The following is a 20,689-nucleotide window of genomic DNA, read 5'->3' as shown; positions in this document are numbered from 1 at the left end:
TTGCAATTTTATTTCTGGCTTTTGCTTAATTGTTCCACAGATAATCATGTTACTATATGACTGTTACTTTTTTTTAGACCTGTAGTGAGATGACATCCGTGACATGGGTGTTGTGGTATGTCAAGAGGGGAGGAGAGTATCTCTTTTTATAGATACTTATAGGTGCTGTGGTGTTGCCATGTAGCAATTTCCACACTTTTATTTAATAAATATCTAACTCTATAATTAGCCCACATCCTTATCCAGCCATGCAAAATATCTTATTCTAGATAATTTCTATCTTGCCATGAAGCATGGCAACTCCTCTCTCTTGCTGTTTCCATACGGATTTTATAATTGGAGAGCTGGTTGCTGCCATTGTATGCTACGAACAGGCTGTGCCTTTGACTTGGTAGCCGGTTTCTGTTGGCTGTTGCCTGTAAAGAATGGCTTGTAAGTTTTCAATCCGACATGTGCAGCGAAGTGATAAGATATGATGCGCCCATATAAATTTACTACTACAGACAAGATCATCACTGCAGGTTGGGAGGATCCATCACCGCTGGGTCTAGAACCAGTGGCGATGCCATTTCTTGAAAAAAAAATAGGGGCTCCACCCTACTCACCACCGCGGCTCGCGTCGCTGCCGCCAACCCTCGCGCCGCGGCTCCACCCTGTACACGGCCCCTCGCCGCTGCGGCTCCGTGCTGCTACTGCCGGCCCTCGCGCCGCCGTCACCACAGCCACAAGGCCGTATCAAAATTTTTTAGGCCCTGGTGCAAGATATAAAATGGGGCTCTACATTCCATAATATAAATAATCAAAATATATTGAAATTTATTATTTAACTTCATTTGTTTGGAATGCTAAGAAATACCATAATAAATCATGCTAAAGTAGAAAATGACGAATCTTGCTTATCAATATTTTCTTAACCTCTATTAAATATAATTAGTGTCTCGGTGACAATTAGAAAGTCGACAACCCAGCAAGATATTAATAGACTAATAGTCAGCGACAATCGGCAAGTTAGCAACTCACGAGTCACGACTACGGGCGGAAGGTCACAGCGTTGGCGCTTCGTGGCGATTGCGTCGAGCGCGGTGCGTCCTGCGCTCCTGCGTGCATGGCGAATAGACGAACTGTCGAAGTCAAACTGTCTAAGGGCCTATTTGGATGGGTTAAAATTGAGTGCTAAATTTTAGCACCTATTCGCATTCATACTGCTTCTAAAGTTTTTGACTGTTGGCTAAAGTTAGGCCCACCCTATTAACATTCTTCTTGGGATGAGTTAGTGCTAAACTTTAGCACTTTTAAATATTAGCACTTGGATCAAAATACCCCATAATAATTCTAGAGGCAGCGAGGCCACGGGGAAATGTAATGTATGTCCTTCAAATTTAATTCTCATCTATAGACTCTTGTCTTATTCACCTGTGTGAAGAGCTACTGCTGAATAATGGGTATCGCGGGCGGCTCTAATTAACAGCTACTGATTAATTAGGGGGCCCTGAGCGGTCGCGCCATTTGCACTGCATAATATACGGACCTGCGCAGCCCCTCCATTGGGTGGGGAGGGGTGGCTCGATCCGCGCCTCCGGGGCCCCTCTCTCGCAGCCGCGGCTCCGCGTGGCGGGAGAGCGAAGGGGAGGGGCGCCTTGATGCGCGCCGCCGCAGCTCTACGTGGCGTGAGAGGGGGGAGGAGGTGCCGGTGAGGGAGGGGCTGCTCAATCCGCGCCGGCGCGACTCCGCCAGCAGGGTCGTGCCAGCATAAACTGGGGTCCGTTCAAAACTTTAAAGTGAGGCCTACTGGACTAGCGAAATAGAACAATCAAATATTAAATATAGTATAGTATAGGGTCCTAATCAAGTATCTGATTATTGGAGGACACTGTGATTCTTTTACAATAAATCTATCCATAGCCTCTTTCTAAAATTGAGTTAAGTCATCTATTTTTTTGCTTTTTTATGCTTTTGGCTGCCAGAATCATATTTTCTAGATTGATTTGCAGAAGGCATAACTCCAATCAATCTTTGTAACACAAAAGATGAAAGAACAAAAATCTATTGAAGATTCAAAGGATACAAGCAAATCAGTACAGTTGGAGAAAATAATACTTATTTACCTTCTCCTTGAGCCGCTGTCAATTGCTTTGCAGTAGTTGCTGAATGCGTTGGCTGCCTGCCCCGGTGTTGCCGGCCGGCTGCCGCACCGCCTGCCCCGGTGTCGCGATCGTCGTCGCAGCGCCGCTTGCCGCTGCTGCCGCTTCGAGCACGAGTCGTGACGGCTTCGTGAAGATGAATCGGCAACTGGGCAATCGGTGGGCCTTTTGTTTTGGCCAAGGGCGTGCGGCCGTTCGTCAGTTCTCAGTTGCATCTGGGCCAGCTAGCTAGGAACAAAACAGGACAGGAGCTGACTTTTAATGGGCTTCATCCAGAGGCTACGGAAATATTTTGGGGCCCCAGAAAATTGGGGGCCCTGTACGGCTGCACGGGCCGCATTCCCATGTGCCCGGGCCTGTCCGCCAGGTGAGAGAGGGAAGGTGAAAGAGGGAAAGGGAGGTGGCAGCGAGGGAGGGGGCAGGGGGAGAGAGGGGAAAGATAGCGGGGATGCTCGTTGAATCTATCATGATTCGATTGTGATAGACTGTTATTGTCGGTTTCGTTCAAATCAGCAGTGATGGAGGTGTTTGCAATGACCCAATCTGCAGTAGTGATTAGACGTTCCTGCTAAGGATGCAAGTTGGTACCCAATAGTATTTTTTGGATCAGCTAATTAATTACGATGGTACGCTGCTCTAGTTCATTTTTTATCTCAAGCTATTTACGCAAAATACCATTCTAATTTATTTTATCAATTTTTTGATCCATCCAATGATTCAAAATATATATAACTTGCATCTCTAATTCCTGCAGTAGGTTCTGGTAACATGATAGGTAAATACGAGAGAGAACACCAATCGAATCTACCAGCAGTTACGATAAGCATACAAGGTTTCATCATGTGCGTGCAAATGAAAATTTGTTATTTTCAACATGTTCATGAACAACACTAGATTTCAGGCACTTGCAATGTTGGAGATTTGCGCACAAAATGCGAGACCCTAAATCTAGGGATAAAGTGACAGATGTTTGCATGGATCGGAATAGCCCAAATACAAGATTAAGTGAACGATACATTGATGCAAAAACAATAGAAGCCAAAATAGCTGTTGATCTCAAACACAGGAACTAGCTGCAATCTTCACCTCGACCAGTGCAAACTTGCGTTAGGAGAACATTTCTACTGAACCAGAGGCAGCCCCATTCTCGACATGAGGCATGCCTCCCCAAGCTGGTAAAAAGGTTTTACATGTTGACAGAAGACATGCACTAAGATCGCCGCTTGATCCAAGTACAAATACTACTACTTGGGTTGATGGTTTTGGAACGGCCCATCACGCATACATCATGCGTGCGTTACAAGCCCATAAATGAGCCTGATATAGCCCATTGAGCACTACGTATGAGTTGGACCGATGTTGGCCCGTTACATCTGAGTTCTCACAGGCCCGTTAACAAACTCGAACAAATAATTTTTGGACTAGGACAACAACACGTCCGGCCACACCAAAATAAACCAAGCGCCGCCACTCTACTCCACCACTCCCGGTATAAATAGTCACCGGCACACTACTGGCTAAGCGCGTACGTGACGAGTCCGTACACGTATAGCAACACACATGCACGAACAAAGCGGAGCGTGATTCATGAACGAGCCTCTTTGGAGTTTGGAGCAGCGAAATAAAGCATCCATCTCAGTGTTTTATGACAAGTTGGAAAATTATTACCAACTGAACACGTGTGAATCGTGTCATCAAAATTTGCTAGGAGCAAGGCCATCAAGAAAGTTTCTCATAGGTGGCGTGGCATCCTTGATCAAGAATTCAAGATCGTACGATACAAGCATATCTGTTTACTTCATTGCATCATCACCTGCTATACAAAGCAGGATAGCAAGCAGTAGAAAAGTCGTTCAATCAAGAACCGACCTTGCTAATGTTCTTTCAGCGGCAGGCGATGCGAGACGAGAGTAACAATGCTTAATGCACGGTGGTTGGCTAATTTCCGTGACGCCTCGGAGCTTAACAGTGGCAATGATGTAGTATGGGAAATAGCAGCGGGGCATGGACGGAACGGAATCCGATGTTGAAGAGGATCATGGCCTAGGATACCCGTGGCCCAGCCCAGGCAGGGGGAGAGAGATCGCGCGAGGACGACGACGACGACGCGTGGGGCCGTCGCGCATTAACCTTGCGACCGGCCGGCAGATCCGGCGATTCCGATGCGTACGCTGGCTGCCGATCCCAATTATCTTCTCCGATCCAACCGTACGTATACGCCGTCGGTACGCGCCGCGGCCGCGCTTATTGCTCCCGCGCCGATCGCGGGCCTCCGCCTCACCTGCCGCATACAAGCAGCTCGACCACCCCCGGATCCATGGCGACTGGCCGGCCGGCCGGGGACCACGCCGCGCAATGTACACATGCAGGGGAAGCAGCTGCTACCTGCTGTTAGGCACAGCCAGCACGATCGCTGGCCCCCGCGGCTTGCCGGCTTCGATCCGGCCGGAGCTGACGGCGCTCGCGCGGCAACAATGAGTCGCTGCAAAATCAATAAAAAAAACTACTGTTCTATACTATTCAGCTAAGGTCAGCTAGCTCATAGCTGACCACGTTGGATTGCTGCTGCCGTCGAAGAGAGAGAAAGGAAGAAAAGCTTCGCGTTAGCGTGGGGACAAGAGACTAGCTTAATCACGTCTCCCGAGTTGAAGCCCCGCGATGCTCGGCGGCGGGCAAATGGGCTCGCGCTGCGGGCGAGTACCGAGTACTAGGTGATAAGGGTATTAGGCATTGGTTACAGAAGCGGTACTGTGAGATCGAAATTAAAAATTACAGTCTTCACTAAAGTATTTTTATTAAAAAATTATATTAAATCAGGCAGAGGTCACGCACATCGCAGGTATACAGTGCCAGATTCAAATCCGCAACCTCTTACCTCGCGTGTACCTCCTTTACTATCTTACCTATACAGCAATTGTGATTGAATGGAACATATTTTTCTTTTAAAATAATCTATGGAGAATGTTTTAGTACCGGACGGTAACACGATCTGATACTACATTTCCATCCATATCAAAACTACCGCCGTAAAAATGATCCGGTACTGAGGAGTAGTGATTGAACGAGTAAAAAAATGCTTACATATGAGTTCCATGAAACCTCAAGACATGTGCAAGCGTTAGACTGATGGGTATAGAATCGCCACATCATGCTAAGAGCTAGCGAGCCGGCTCAACTGTTGGACACGGCCTAAGGAGCTGACACGTGACACGGTATCCCATAGAGCTGATATCGGTGGCTCCGTCGGCTGGCTCCGTACCAATCGCGTGGTCGGTGCACTGTGCGTCTGTGCGTCGCTAGAGGTTCACGCCGGTTGACGACTAACGTGCACCTTGCGTCTCTGTCTTTGACAAGATTGAGTGATGACTCATGTTGAATATCTGCCATTTAATTTAACGAGGCCAATTAAACGTGCCAACTTTTCTTTATCTTTGATATAGTCTAAGTTAGGGTTTGTTGTTATATTAGGGGTCCGAGAGATTTTTTGGACGTAGGGAGTCGTACGTGCACAAGGATAGCCCACCTGATGGTGGTGGTGAGTGGTGGGTAGGATGACGAAGTGATATTAGCGCTATTAATTGCTTCTTTCGTTCTAAATTATTAGTCATTTTGGTAGATTTTTCTATACATGTAGATATAATATATATCTAGATGTATAGTAAAAATTATACACCTAAAAAATCAAATCAAAACGACTAGTAATTTAGAATGGAGTAATAATGTGGGGGGGAGGGGGGCGCAAATGATGGTTGCTAGCGAGATCGTGCACCTTAGGTACGGTGGTTAAGGTTGGTGGCAGCAGTGAGAGAGCTTATAGTGCATTGCTAGCATAAGTGCGCAGATAAAGAGCAAAGAAGGAATGAGCATCAATACTGGACCCAATGTCATCGATGTACGTTGCAAACGATGGTAAGGCTGAGAGATGAGAGGAATGTGGGAAGAAAAGTGGCTATGATATGTGAACGAGAATTATATCAAGAGGTGTAAGATGGTGTGCATAAGAGAAAAAGAAAAGTAAACCTGATACAGATCCGACAACTGAAAACCTAGATAAAATTTTAAAAGTTTGTCATTAGATCAACAATTGAAAACCTCGACAAAATTTATCATTCATCGATATTTAAAAAGGACCCAAAAAATCCCTCCATGGACAGGTCGATACAGCGAATCGATTTGGAAAATTAAGCCCGAAAAGTCCTTTATGCTAGATTACTAAAGACGGCGATAGTAATTAGAATTAAATTTCTGATGGAAAAACTGCATCGATCCATTGCGGTTAGGTGCTAATATCAGCTCAGACATCGTAACTTACGTACGTTCACTAGACGGCAAAATACTAAAAATCATTAGTGCTCGTTCCAGTACGGCGCCCATAACGTATACGTACACACGGCATCAATTCTTATACGGTGAAAGAGTATACGTAGAGGCAACCGCTGTACGTGCACAGTACACGCACGTACGCTGCCACGCTGCGCCGTCTCTCCCGCCTTCTCCCCCACTATAAAACCCGGGCTCTGCCGGCCAGGGACCGCGCGCGCCACGGCGACCACCGGACGGACGCGGAGCCGAGCCTAGCCATGGAGGCCGCCGCGGATCTCGCGGCGGGGGCGGAGGAGGGCGCCAAGGGAGACGACGCGGCGGGCAGGCTCACCTACGAGATCTTCTCCCTCCTCGAGGCCAAGTTCCTCTTCGGCCGCGCCGACGTCGCCGCCGCCGGCCCCCCGCGCGCGCCGGGCAAGGTGTGCGTCCTCTCCATCGACGGCGGCGCGCGCGCGTCCGACGGGCTCCTCGCCGGCGCCGCGCTCGTGCGGCTCGAGGCCGCGCTGCGGCGGCGCGCGGGGAGCCCTGCCGCGCGGCTGCCCGATTTCTTCGACGTCGCGGCGGGGTCCGGCGCGGGGGGCGTCCTCGCGGCCCTGCTGTTCGCGCGCGGCCCGCGCGGGCGGCCCCTGTACGCCGCCGAGGACGCGCTCGCGTTCCTGCTCCGCCGCGTCCGGCGCGGGAGGAGCTGGCCCGCCGGTCTCGTCCGCCGCGGCGGCGCGGGGTCCGCCTTCGGGCGGGCGCTCGGGGAGCTCACGCTCCGGGACACGGTGCGCCCCGTGCTGGTCCCGTGCTACGACCTCGGCACGCGGGCGCCGTTCCTCTTCTCCCGCGCCGACGCCGCGGAGTCCCCCGCGCACGACTTCCGGCTCCGGGACGTCTGCGCCGCGACGTGCGCGGGTGCCGCGGCGGTAGAGGTCTTGTCCGTGGATGGCGGCACCCGGATCCGCGCCGTGGGCGGCGGCGCCGCGCTGGGCAACCCCACGGCGGCCGCGATCACGCACGTGCTCAACAACCGGCGCGAGTTCCCCGCCGCGGCCACCGTCGACAACCTCCTCGTCATGTCCATCGGCACGGGGGAGGCCGCCGGGCGCGGGGAGGTCGCCCGGATCGCCGCCGAGGGCGTGTCCGACATGGTACGGCCATTGCTGCTCGATCGATCCCGCGTCCTTTCAATTCGCCCCCCACCTCGAACGCAATAAATTCTCGCGCGCGCGCGCTGCGGTTTCATTGTACGTACGTACGCGCGAGAGCGAGTTATGAATGCCATGCCGTACGGCGCGTGATCCGATCTGGCCTTGTTGTTGGTGGTTTAGGTGGATCAAGCTGTCGCCATGGCGTTCGGACACAGCAGGACGACCAATTACATCCGCATCCAGGTAACAGTAGCAGTAATCAATCGTTTTCTACTAGCTAGGAGTAATTGGCATGATTGTCAAGTTATTTTGAGTGGTAGAAGACGATTGGCAGCTAACTAACTGCGGCTTGAGTACTGTGTGCAGGGCACGGGGAGCCGTCGCGGCGGCGGCGGCGGCGGGCGGGCGCCCCGGGCGTGCGGCGGCGAGACGGGGGAGCAGGCGGTGTGGAAGGCGGAGGCGATGCTGCTGCAGAGGAGCGTGGAGTCGGTGCTCTTCCAGGGCAGGAAGGTGGCCGGCGAGACCAACGCCGAGAAGCTGGAGCGCTTCGCGCGCGAGCTGGCCAAGGAACACGCCCGGCGGAAGCACCAGCAGCAGGCCATCGAACAGGCGAGCACCGACGACGACGTCCCCCCGCCGGCCGTCGTCGTCACTCCAGCCGCGCCCAAACAGACGCCGACGCCGCCGCACAAAGCAATAACCGCGTCGTCGTCGTCGTCGTCCGCCAGCGCCGCCGGTTCGACGGAGGCAGCCGCGCCATCCGAAGCTCCGCCCCCGCCGCGGCGGCGCCGGCCACGCATCGCTAAGTCTGTACTCGATTGATCGACGATCGATCTTGCTGCTGCTCTTGCAGAGTTCCAAATGAATTTTCCCGACGTGCTTGTTCGTACGGGCGCGAGTGTGCTCATCTCGTCGTCGCAGTGTCCACTGGCAAGTTGCGCGCAAGCTGCCAAGCTGTGGGGTGGATTCGGTGGTCGGCACTGCACGCGAATCTGTGCGAGCCCCGTACGCGTACGGTGCGAGCTGCAGGCGTGTGCGTACGCGTGTCTCATCCCGGTCGAAATGCCGGCCCCCGGTTGTCGCGTCGGGTTGGGTGCGCCGCGCCTGCTGGCCGGCCTGCACGTACGGTTCGCTGGTACTGCGCGTACGTGATGCACGGGCCGGAATTTACTGGCTCTGTCACGGTTGGGTCGGCGCCCGGGCCATGGTTGATGAGAAACTACAGCGCGTTAATGCTTTCGCTCACTTGTTGCTAGCAATGCAAGTAACAATTGGGTTAGCGAGCGAGGGTAACTTTTCTTTACGAAAAAAGTTGTTGCTGATGTCCAGAGTGTGATTATTCACCTCCTTCCGTCGCTCGATTTTCACCGCAGCTTGGTCTGGCTGAGTGGATTTTTCCTTTTCTCTTTTTAACCCATCTGAGACTCCAACGTGTCTAGAATTTATTTTTTTTTACGAAAGAAAGTAGGAGCACTGCCATATCATTTAAGTTAAATATGGAGTTACAGTAGACGATTACGTAAATAAACCAAACGAACTTATAAACATAATAAGTACCCGGTTGGGTTTCGGAGGAGCAGCTATCTACGAAAAGATCTGTGTCACGGGTTGGGTTGTTGGGTTGGGTGGTAAGTTGTTGTGGGGAAGGTGTGTGCGAGAGAGCGTCATATAGCCAATGGGCTCGAGAGGACGAGGGCGGGGGCGAGGGTTTCCACGACTCGTTGAGCTTGCACCAGGCAGGAAGAAGAAGTATTATAATGTAGAAAAAAAAGATATTATGATTAGTTGATGTTGCGGCGAGCAGGAAGAAGAAAGGCTATAATGTCGGGAAAATATGTTATGGTTAGTTGAGGTTTGTCCGGGTGATGAGTAGAAAGAAGATTATAATGTAGTAGGAAAAAAGGTTGTGATCTGTTAATTAGATGTTTCTGAGATGAAATGCATGGTTTTGTTAGATGTTATTCAGTGGCAAATTGAAAAGCAAGTGCCGAGGAACCTAAAGCAACGACCGACCCCCATCAATCTAGTTGTAGGTGCACACGTCTTGGCCGGCGGTCGCGTGCTGCGTGCTCCCCTCCGTTTCCCCTGCCCGTACGCACGCCGCCGGCCTTTGTCCCGTGCACACGTCATCATCCACATACAACTCGGAGCGACAAACAATAGTCCTGCGCTGCACGCAAAGCAGATGCGTGTCGGCCGAGCTGATTCTTCTGCTGCGATCAGGCCCAGGATCCAGCTGGGAGTAGGGCAGGGATCCATCGGGACGAGTACGCCGACAAACAAGACCGGAAACCCAAGGGTAGAACCGTCCTTCCGCGCGAGAGGGTGGAAATTTGGGCGAAAGCGGACACCATTAATGAAACTCATCTAGATGGAGCGGAAAATGTGTCTGGGGATTTATTAGCGTGACGTGGCGAATGGGCTAGACGTCCAAGGTTCACCAGACAAAAAGGCCGGGCAGCACAGCTCGGTAGCTGAGTTAAAAACCCTAATTGGTACGTGGTACAACCAGCCAACCGGCCAGGTGATCTGGTGAATGGTGATGGATGCGTGCTCATGAAGAGAGAGAGAGAGAGAGAGAGAGAGAGAGAGAGATACACACATACAGGTTACATACATACATGCATACATACTAACTATGATCTGCGACAACGTACCTGCTGCATGTAGTTACACTCACATGAAACGGAATAATCTTACACGTTTGCGCCTATGATATATGGATCCACGCTGCATATAGAGCCAACACACCGGGTCAGTAACAAGGAAGGACTGTGGCAGGGATCTACCAAGGAGTATCCGCGTGCAGCGAGCGAGCTAGCATTGCTAGCTGTGCGTTTATTTCGATTCCCCTGATCGACGGTGATGATGAGTCGGTCTTGTCAAGCAGCCGAATATGCTTAAAGCGCAACAGCGAGGCAGCAAACAAAATGCTACCAGCGTCGCGTGTCCAGTCTACCAGCATGCATGGACGACGACGAACATCTCTCGCTGTGTTTCGGCAGTGAAACCCTTTGCTACCTTCAGTGCAGTAGTTTGGATGGTTGCGTCTTGGCCGTGATTCTTTCTTGCTTTGTGTCATTTGCATGCCTGATGGATCATCTGCTCCTTGCTGTGCGCCATTGTTTATTTGCATGCCCACCTGCATGCATGGCACGGGATCCGAGATCCTCATCCCAATGGTGGTACGGCAAGCGCACAACAAATAATGAGGGTCTAGTACTAGGTACGTACATGGCACGGAATCCGATCCAATGGTAAGGCTAAGGGGGTGTACTTATTTTTAATCCGTACGTTTAAATGCTGATATAATCTAACTATAAAACTAATTACATAAATGAATGAACATTAATTCAATCTATCATTAGCACATGTTTACTGTAACACAGCATTGTCAAATCATGGACTAATTAGGCTTAATAGATTCGTCTCGCGAATTAGCCTGCGAGAATTAGCCTCCATTTATACAATTAATTTTATAATTAGTCTATATTTAATACTTCTAATTAGTACCAAATATCTGATGTGATGGAGATTTATTCCTGCAACCAAATATGGCCTAAGGCACAACCGCAACAAATAACTAGGATGGCAGCGATGTGGCTGGCTTTAATTTGCTGACGGGATGGAACCAACCAGCTGATCGAGCAAAATGCTCGCACGGTTGCGCGCGTGCTGACATCGTACTAACCACGACGCGATTATAGATCTTTTCGTAGATAATTTATCTGTATATGCTGCGTCTATTTAATCTACGCGCCGTCGTTGTAGTTCTTTCTTGAACTTCAACCGTACGATTGATGCTCTAATCAGAATTTTGACCCACCCTAAGGTCATGTTTAATCCAAATGCTAATGGGTGGATAAAAGTGTTAAACTTTACCACTAGCTCATCCAAATAAAAGTACTAATGGAGTGAGCTAAATCTTAGTCAAGATTTAAAAATATTAGAATGTGCGCATAAGTGCTAATATGTGCTAAAATTTAACACTCAATTTTAGCCCATCCAAATATTTCTTCTTTGATCAATAATTTGTGGCTCGCGAGATTAAGTGCCGAAACTCCCCTTTGTTGGTGCCAATTGCTAAGGCGATATCATATTGTCAATTTCAGCTGGCTGCATACACCCTTTCGGATTACAAGGAATTAAGCCCTAAATCCAGTTTCCTACTCCGCTAGAAAAAAAAGGAAATGCTATTTTGACGGTCTTTGGGAACTAACACAGGAAATATGCCGGAGCCTAAAAGTAAATGGTTAATAAGGAGGTATTGAGGTTTGGTATACACGGGAAACAACATATTTTCTACCTCTAGTTATAATAATATTAAGGAAAAAGTATATTTTTCATCCTTTAAGTATTACAAAAGCGTGACATTCACCCTCACATTTTATTTGGTACATATCAACTAACTAAATTGGCGTATTAATCATCTCCATCTTAGTTTAACAATGATTTAGTGTTCTAATGGTGATTTATACCATGCAATCATCTAACTAATCCCTGCTTGGCAATGTAATGTGCTAACTTGAAGATATAAAGTCTATAAAAACTTCATAAATTCTCTAAATTAGCTACCCATAAAAATGTTATAAAAAATAACAGATCCGATTCACACGGAACGATTATAGCGATTGACTTAACATTAGACATGGCAAAGCAATGATTAGTTAGATGATTACGTGATCCAAACCAATATTATATGACACTAAACTATTGTTGAGCTAAGATGCGATGATAAATGCACCAATTTAATTAGTTAAAGGGTTGATTTGTACCAAAAGAAATATGAGGGATGAATATCACATTTTTTGCAATACTTGAGGGATTAAAAATATATTATTTTTCCTAATTTTAATGATACCGTCGATCGAAAGAGCTTACTTTGTCAAGGAGGGGATGATGAGGATGCTAGTCAGATCATATCAACCTTGTCAAGCCAGCTGGGTACAAAAAGGCACCAGCAAACAGGGGCATGCATCGGAACTTGCTCTTAGCCCCAGTTGCATGCATGCATGCATGCATACGACAGACAGATTGGCTGCTTGCATTTTGGCGTTTTATTCCTTCTTTTTTTTTAAAATTATTTTTTGCCCCTTGCTTGTCTCTTCTTGGATCATGTGCTAGCTGCCCAGTTGATCCGAGTTGACATGAACACAGCATAGCAAGATGCTTGTTGGCGTGATGCCGTCTCAGGGAGAGACATCAATGCATCCATGCATGTCAGTACCCGGCAGCTCGATCTTTGTCGTATGCAGATCTGCAACTCATCGAGTGCATGGCCCGAATAATATTATACTGATCTTTTTAACAAATGGTAGTGTTGGAAAAAGAATGAGAGAATATGTCTTTTTATTCAAAGGCTGAATATTTTTCGATTAACCATGAACACTGAATAAAACAAAGACAAAAAAGGAAAAGAAATGAAACACATGCTGGGCCGATTTCTCCCGGCGCCTCTGTACTCTGCACAGCCCAGCCCACCCAACGAGCCCGCGAGAAAATGGAGGAGGAGGGGAAAAAAAAATCTCGTCATATCCCTCGATTCCTTCCTCCCCAGCACGAGCCCGAGGTTTTAGTTCCGCCACGAGCTGCCACTCCCCTCCACCGCCGCGCCGATGATCTCCCTGCTCCGCCGCGCCCTCGCCCCACCCCGCCGCCGGCCGCCGCGCGGTGGCAGAGGACCCTCCTCGCGGCGCTCCTCTCCCCGCCGGCGGCCCCTCCCGGCCCCGTACGCCGCGCGCCGGCGCTCGAGCCGCCGAGGCGGGCGTTCCACGGCACGCCGAGCCCCCTGGGGTTCAGGGCTACGCCTGCCTCGTGGGCTGGGTCTGGACTGGACGCGGGCGTGGCGGCGGGGGAGGACGGCGGGCTGGAAATCGCGAAGCTGGGGATCTCCGGGCGGATCGTGGAGAAGCTCGCCGCGCGGGGCATCACCAGGCTCTTCCCCATCCAGGTGCCTCCTGTCGCGTTCTGATCGGAGGTTGCAGTCTGTCAGGCTTTTCTCAATTTGGTCTGATTTTGAATGGAAAATGGTACTCGCGTCCTTTTGAGCTTCTGGATTGTTCGAATTGTGGGATGTGAAACAAATTAAGCGCTACCGAAATGCTAGCTTTAACTGAGTCCCATGGAATTGTTTCGTTGAACGGAGGAAAATGTATTTCTTAATTTTGTAACATCAGGACTGTACACGGCAATGATATAATTTAAATAACTGAGCTCCTAATACCTTTAATCTGCAACTGCAACGTGCTGAGTGCTGGTGCGTTTGCAAATTTGAAAGTTTGACGTCAGCATGATTTTGGTTCAAACCTGTAAGATGTGTTGCAACCAATAGTTAGAATCAGTATATTATAACAGAGCCCTTTGTCATCCTGCTGTATCCATCCTGTGAACCTAGACTAGGCATAACCTGCCTTTTTGCTAAAATGCTAAGTCAGTATGATTGCTCTGTATGTGTGTCCTATCCTTGTTTCGCAACTAATTTCTTTGTGCACTAAAAACCACCCTCATAGTTACTAAGAAACTCGCAAGATCAGAACAAGTGCCGTGCATCTGCACCTGTTTCCAGCTGCCATCTTCATTGAAAAGACGCTATATATGTAAATAGTTAGGTTTACAATATGACTCGTTGATGCATATGAGCAGAGGATTACTGAAATGGTAGCTTTCATCGAATTCGATATAGTTGTTTTATGGAAGGGACAAAAGGCATTTCATACTTTTTAGCATCAGGGATGTATAGTAATCTGTATGATGTAATGCGAGCTCCTGAATTTGTATTCTGCACCCTATTGATGGTTTTGCAGCGATTTTGGTTTAGACCTGTAAGCTGTAGTATTGCTTGGAACTGTTAAACTGGAATCAGTAGATTATAATGCAGACTCTGTGCCGTCCTGCTGTATGCTTCCTTTGAGCCTAAACTAGGTATAAGATGCCTTTTTTGCTTAAGTCTATATGCTGGCTCCATATGCTGTGACCTATATATTTTGTAACTAATTTCTATGTGCAATATATTTGTGAGAGACCACTCATGTAGTTATTAAGCATCTTAGGTGATCAGAAGTTCAGAACAACGGGCACCAAGTGCCTGAACCTATTTTATGCTGCCATTTGAAAGGATGCTATACATGTAAATATGTTGGTTTTACAATCTGATCCGGTTCATGCTACTTGTTTTCCAGAGGGCTGTTCTTGAGCCAGCAATGCAAGGAAAAGACATGATTGGCCGTGCTCGAACAGGAACTGGAAAGACCTTGGCTTTTGGTATTCCTATTATGGACAGGATTATTAGCTACAATGAGAAGAATGGGTTAGTTTCTCTTTCACATTTGGAATTCTTTCAATTTATATACCAGAGAGATAGAATTTATTGTAATAATTGCATAGTGTGATGTGTGCAGAAGCAGTAGGAATCCTTTAGCCATAGTCTTGGCGCCAACAAGAGAACTTGCTCGACAGGTTGAGAAGGAATTTAGAGAATCTGCTCCATTGGACACTCTCTGTGTCTATGGAGGTGTTCCTATCAATCAGCAAATGAGAGTTCTTAACTATGGTGTTGACATAGTGGTTGGAACTCCAGGTCGAATTATTGATCTTTTGAGAAGAGGTGTTTTAAACCTTTCAGAGATCCAGTTTGTGGTTCTAGATGAAGCTGATCAGATGCTGGCTGTGGGTTTTGATGAAGATGTTGAGGTGATCATGGAGCAGTTGCCACAGAACCGTCAGAGTATGCTGTTCTCTGCAACAATTCCTAGTTGGATAAGAAAAATTTCAAACAAGTACTTAAAGGATCCAGTTATAATTGACCTTGTGAGTGACTTCTTATCTTATTTGCTTGTTACTTATATCTTACTTTTCCTAGCTTCTCATGAAAATCATGCGTCCTGTTGTATACAAGTATATATGAAGTCCTGCCTTGGATAGATCTTCCTGAGACTAGAGACATTATTTGATGCATCAGATGAGCATCAAAATTTTCCTTCATAGAAAAAGAACACCAAATCAGCACTTGAACTTTATTATCTGGATTTCTTCTCGGTACAGCATATGATACATTCTTTCCCAGACATTTACTTCTCTTCTTCCTCAGGTTGGTGACTCAGACCAGAAATTGCCAGAAGGAATCTCTCTCTATTCCATTGCCTCTGACAACTTTGGGAAGCCATCAATTCTTGGTCCATTGATTAAAGTGAGTATTCTCCTGTGTGCATATGTGTTTCATGGTTTGCCTGTTGAAAAAAAAAATAATCATGTTCCCCTCTCACATCATCAGGAGCATGCTAATGGTGGAAAATGCATTGTGTTTACTCAAACTAAACGAGAAGCGGATAGATTGGCATATGTTATGGGCAGGAGTTATCCATGTCAGGCGCTACATGGGGATATTTCACAGAATCAAAGAGAGAGGACACTCTCAGGATTTCGTGATGGCCGCTTCAATATCCTTGTGGCAACTGATGTTGCAGCTCGTGGATTAGACATTCCCAATGTTGATCTGGTAAGTAACCTGGGGCATATTATATGCAGATGTTTACCACACATACCTTTTCAATTCCCAGAAAGTATGTCTGCTGACTCGTTTTATTTACATAGTTTTGAGTTTTTGACTAAGAACTGTTGTCCCCCCCTATCTATTCAGGTGGTACATTATGAGATTCCAAATACCTCAGAGTTGTTTGTTCACAGATCTGGGAGAACTGCACGGGCGGGGAAGAAAGGCAGTGCAATTTTGATATACACATATGAACAAACTAGAGCTGTAAGGGTCATTGAGCAAGATATAGGATGCAGGTTCACAGAGGTAAAGTACTTTAGGAACCATACATCTTGAATCCTGATGAAGCTATTTTGGTATCTGAGATGAGATATGGAAACTCAATTCACTTTATTTGCATTTACCGCGTGCAGCTTCCAAAGATGCCAGTTGCAGATGAGGCTGCAGACATGTTTAATGTCATGAGAGATACTCGCTCTAGATCAGTTGGAAGCAGAAGAACGGGTGGGTCTTTTGGCCGTGAAAGTTTTGGTGGCTTTGGAGATCGCCGCTCCAGTGGGTCTGGTGATTTTGACAGTATTGGTGGTTCCTTTGATCGCGGTGGTGGGTTCCGTGACTCTGGTTCGAGAAACCGTGGTGGTTCTGGAGGTTTCAGACGACCTTCCAATGAGTTTGGCAGGTCTAGTTTCAGTCATTCTGATAGATTTGGCGACTTTGGACAAGGGGATTTCAGCAGGCGTGGCAGCCCTGACTTTGGCCGTTCCCGGAGCTCTGATGATTCAGGCTCCTCACGTTATGGGAGACAATCCGGTGGCTTTGGCACTTCAGATTTCGGCAGCTTCAAGGATTCCAAGCGATGAGTGGTAGTGTTTTTCTTGTACAGTTCTGAACCTTTTCTAACTCCTGTTGTTCCTTCCATGCCTGAGAGAACAAGACACCGCTTTGTTGCGCTTGTCGCCTAATCACGAGTAGTTTGGTTGTGTAGGGTTTGTTCCAGAACAAATGATGTATCTGTAATTTGTGTATGTGCCTATTGCCTGCTGTATGTTTTGATTCCGTTTCTTTACTAATATTATGAAAGATAACATTTTTCTCTGTTAATCCATTTTTCTCTGTTAATCTATGTATGGTGTTGCTTGATCTAAACTTTATTACAGAACTATGACTTCAGGGATTAAATGATCTCTCTAAGAATTATTTTGTTCTCAAGCTAACATGGAATTCCTCTGTTTCAGGTTGAATCTTACCAGAGGCCCGATTAACCTGACGGCCCGAAATTCTACTGCAAACACGCAGAAGGTGGGCACAATCGTCCACGGCCCGGTTCTTCGAAAAGAAAATTCGTCCACGGCCCCAAAAGCAAAAGTGCACGGACTTCCGTTTTCCGGCCCAATCCACGGCGACGCTTTGGATTGGGTTGGGACAGGTCACCGGAACGACTGAACGAGCGACGACGACGACGACGAGACGGCGATAAGATTTTGCCAAAAGCTCTGTAGCTGGGACACCGCACCGCACGGACGGCGGCAAGAGCCAAGAGGAAGAGGCTCCAGCAAGGCGGCGCCACGGCTTCAACAGGCGGCGTCACGACCAACCCAGAGGCTTCTTCACAGCAGCGGCAGCTGATGCCCGACTCCCCCCAGCTCCAGCACCCGCCGCCTCCCCCACCCGCTCCGCCACCACCGCCGTCGGCCAGAACAACTCCAGCCGAGTCAGCGGCAGCAAATGCCCAGCCCAACCTGGTACTTCAATGCCGCCCACCATTTTCCCCTTCTTTCCGTCTCCTTTTGTACGGAAAAATCTAATCTTTGTGAGGTTACTGACTTTGCTGTTCCGTTCTCTTGTTGAGATTCCGGTGAAGCCGAGGATGATCATCAAGGGCGTGCTCGGGCGGTACGAGCGCTGGAACCCCGTGCACCCGACGGCCGGCACCTTCTGGGGCGTCGGGCTCGGCCTCGGCTGCGGCGTCGGCTGGGGGCCGGGATTCGGGCCCGAGGTGATTGGGTACGTCGGCGCCGGGTGCGGCGTGGGATTCAGCGTCGGCTTCACGCTCGCCGGCGTCGGCATCGGCCTGCCGCAGCACGGCCTCATCAGGAACCACGAGGACAGTGGTAAGCTGCTGTGCAGCGATTGCGATGCTCTTTTCTTGTGTTCACTTCAACAAACTGTCTTTTAACTTGAAGCTTCAGTTAGCGTACCACGATTATTTCTTCCTTGGAAAACACAATGAAAAATATGGTCAATTAGCAAGTAATTGGCGTAAAATGTTTTTGCATTTTCACAGTATCATGCTTGCCTTGCACTGTAGTGGACCTTCAGTCAACAATGCTTCGTTTGTCCTTATTATATATAGGATACCCTGCAATCTGGCAGTAAACGTGGTTGGTGGTGCACAGGACTTAGCAAGCTGACAGTATGCTTTATACTAATACATGATTGATTTGTGGCTTTGTATACCCAATTTTCGGGTGCTATTACCAGCATTAATATACAAATATACAACGCATAAATGACAGATTTGCCTTCTGAATTTGATCTGTAGGTTTTGCAAGCAATGTGCCACTTGATTCAGCAAGGTATTATGCTGTAACTATCATCAAAGGTTTGGTCTGGGATGCCATCAACTATGCAGCGGCAATGAGGAAAGAATCTCGGCAGAAGCTTCTGAGGTTCCAGGACAACCCTCCTGTTTCAGGAGTAGTTAATCTGCCCAAGCTGGGGAAAGGCGTGTCAAGCAGCATCAAGTCCTTCAAAGATGAGCATTGGCCTTCTTAAAAGACTCATACAAAATCAAAGGTGTGGTTATAAGTTATTGGTTACCACCATGGCAAACTTCAAAAATGGCAATATACCAATTTCTATTTGTTTTGGTATGAGTTTCTTCCCTGACTTATGGAAGGGGAAACTAGTCCAGGTTAATGAAAATGTAGTATTCGATCTAGCTATTGATTATGTAGATGCGCGCATGTGTAAATATGATGACACTCGTTTGCTTTTTGTTCAAGTGCTGTGCATTGCGCATCAGTGATGTAATGCGAATTAAGTTTCCACTTATATTGTATACCCACAATTGTAACCTACATTTGTGATAGTGCAATGTCAAATTGAGTAATTCCTTCTGAACACAATGTAGGTTTATGGATACCGTGTAAATCTGAAAGTGCATTGTTGAAGCATGAATTTAGTGTACATCTGGGGCCTTTCAACAGCTTGAACCTGAGGCCAGCAATGAGGTAGGCGTTATCTGAAGGAACCTGTACGCTTTTGCACTAGATACATAAGCTGTAGCTGTCTGAAATATTCTGAAGACCTGGAGCTGGAGCATGTGAATGGGGGGCTATAGCTAGTAGGTAGTAGTGATTCAAATATAATGCTGCACCAGACTGACTGACACTGTGAGATACTTGAAAACCACAATAACCATGGTTTGTACTTAGCTCTGCTTGTTTTTTGCTCTGAGCCTTTTAGATTCTTGGACAAGTCCTGTTGCTCAGGAATGCTCATATGTCCGCTTGCTGAAAACACCTTGTTCCTCGGAAATGCTTCTGTCCGTCCTGCCAGCTGGCTGGCCATTATTCCGTGTTTGGTAGCATCTCCTCATCAAACATGTACTAGGATGCAGCTGTGAGCCCCTCCGATCCATCACGCTGCAAGTGTTCTGCATGAATAGTTTTACTTCAACTACAAGCGTCTGAAGTGAACCTCTCCAGAGTACGTCCATCATCGGTCGGTTATACGTGCCCTGATCCTGCACGACGGTGGTCTTCGATTCGATCAACCATCATCACGCAAAAACGCCGTTGATCTCTATGGATCACAAATATAAGCAGCTTAGGACATCGACGTGGACTTCGAGCATTAATTTCTATTAAGCTATAAAATTTTAAATAAAGAATTAGATATTATGGAATTAATTTCATTTTGATGATGAAGCTAATAGCATCAACATTTTGTTACAAAGCTATATATATTTCTAGTTCCAGATGATCAAAGCTAAAAGAGTTTATTTTAGGATAAGTCTAAAAAAATACTCATATTTGCGATGGAGGGCAATATTAAATTGTCCATGGATGCGAACACAGTTGTAGTCCAACGGTAGGTAGGCCGCTCATGTGAGCGAGCTACTCCTACCAGTTAAGAGTTCGGCTCCCTACTCACACTATAGACTTACCCTAAAAAAAAATTCGGTGCTGCCTCTCGACGCGTTGAGCCAGAGAGGGACTGCGAAACATCCGTCGTCTACGGAGTCTCGGAAGAATAATGATTTTTCAAAAAAGACACTCTGAGTATAATAGATGGCTGTGTAGGTGTGTTGTCATTGGTTGTGTAGTATCCTACTCACTCGTGTTCGTTTTAGTTTTTTTAAATACATAGTTTTTATTGCGTAACCTATGGTTTGAAACAGAGAGAGTACGTGCGTGCATGAGCAGACAGCCTATAGCTGCACCCAGAGAAGAGGCCTCAAAAATAAATCGCGGCCTGTGGTTATGGCTGTTCACATGATTGTCATGCAATGCACGGTGTACCGGCATGCATGTCAGCATGTACGAGTGCACATGCGACTGCGAACAGTTTCGTGATAGTCGTTGGAGACATGTGGG

The 20,689-nt window shown here is 47.8% G+C and overlaps 3 protein-coding genes across 3 annotated transcripts; all 3 read left to right on the top strand.

The window, feature by feature from the left end:
- Nucleotides 1-6,721: 6,721 nt before the first annotated feature.
- On the top strand, nt 6,722-8,464 carry LOC112880044 (patatin-like protein 3). The gene is made up of 3 exons (XM_025944508.1): nt 6,722-7,597; nt 7,778-7,846; nt 7,964-8,464. Exons 1-3 carry the CDS (start codon nt 6,722-6,724, stop codon nt 8,417-8,419), a joined length of 1,401 nt encoding a protein of 466 aa, XP_025800293.1. The 3' UTR covers nt 8,420-8,464.
- A 4,748-nt stretch (nt 8,465-13,212) lies between these two features.
- On the top strand, nt 13,213-17,189 carry LOC112880608 (DEAD-box ATP-dependent RNA helicase 53-like). Its single transcript, XM_025945324.1, is given in 8 exon segments — nt 13,213-13,242; nt 13,245-13,547; nt 14,776-14,903; nt 14,995-15,403; nt 15,684-15,782; nt 15,867-16,091; nt 16,233-16,394; nt 16,502-17,189. Coding segments are annotated over 8 exon segments (1,803 nt in total). The 3' UTR covers nt 16,949-17,189.
- Nucleotides 17,190-17,364: 175 nt separating this feature from the next.
- On the top strand, nt 17,365-19,524 carry LOC112880609. The gene is made up of 4 exons (XM_025945325.1): nt 17,365-17,830; nt 17,938-18,199; nt 18,631-18,884; nt 19,222-19,524. The coding sequence occupies exons 1-3, from the start codon at nt 17,714-17,716 to the stop codon at nt 18,861-18,863; spliced, it is 612 nt and encodes a 203-aa protein (XP_025801110.1). The 5' UTR covers nt 17,365-17,713; the 3' UTR covers nt 18,864-18,884; nt 19,222-19,524.
- Nucleotides 19,525-20,689: the final 1,165 nt, after the last annotated feature.

Source organism: Panicum hallii, chromosome 2 (genome assembly GCF_002211085.1).
Source record: "Panicum hallii strain FIL2 chromosome 2, PHallii_v3.1, whole genome shotgun sequence".
Taxonomy (NCBI): Eukaryota; Viridiplantae; Streptophyta; class Magnoliopsida; order Poales; family Poaceae; genus Panicum; species Panicum hallii.
The sequence above is the reverse complement of the archived record's forward strand: the minus strand, read 5'-3'. Positions and strand labels throughout refer to the sequence as shown.

Excerpts from the sequence above, each read along its gene's own strand:
- LOC112880044 (XM_025944508.1), top strand. The coding sequence starts at position 6,722 with ATGGAGGCCGCCGCGGATCTCGCGGCGGGGGCGGAGGAGGGCGCCAAG. Across the intron at positions 7,598-7,777 it reads CCGAGGGCGTGTCCGACATG|GTGGATCAAGCTGTCGCCAT; the intron begins GTACGGCCATTG and ends TTGGTGGTTTAG. Across the intron at positions 7,847-7,963 it reads ACATCCGCATCCAGGTAACA|GGCACGGGGAGCCGTCGCGG; the intron begins GTAGCAGTAATC and ends TACTGTGTGCAG.
- LOC112880609 (XM_025945325.1), top strand. The coding sequence starts at position 17,714 with ATGCCCGACTCCCCCCAGCTCCAGCACCCGCCGCCTCCCCCACCCGCT. Across the intron at positions 17,831-17,937 it reads CAAATGCCCAGCCCAACCTG|ATTCCGGTGAAGCCGAGGAT; the intron begins GTACTTCAATGC and ends TCTCTTGTTGAG. Across the intron at positions 18,200-18,630 it reads CAGGAACCACGAGGACAGTG|GTTTTGCAAGCAATGTGCCA; the intron begins GTAAGCTGCTGT and ends TTTGATCTGTAG.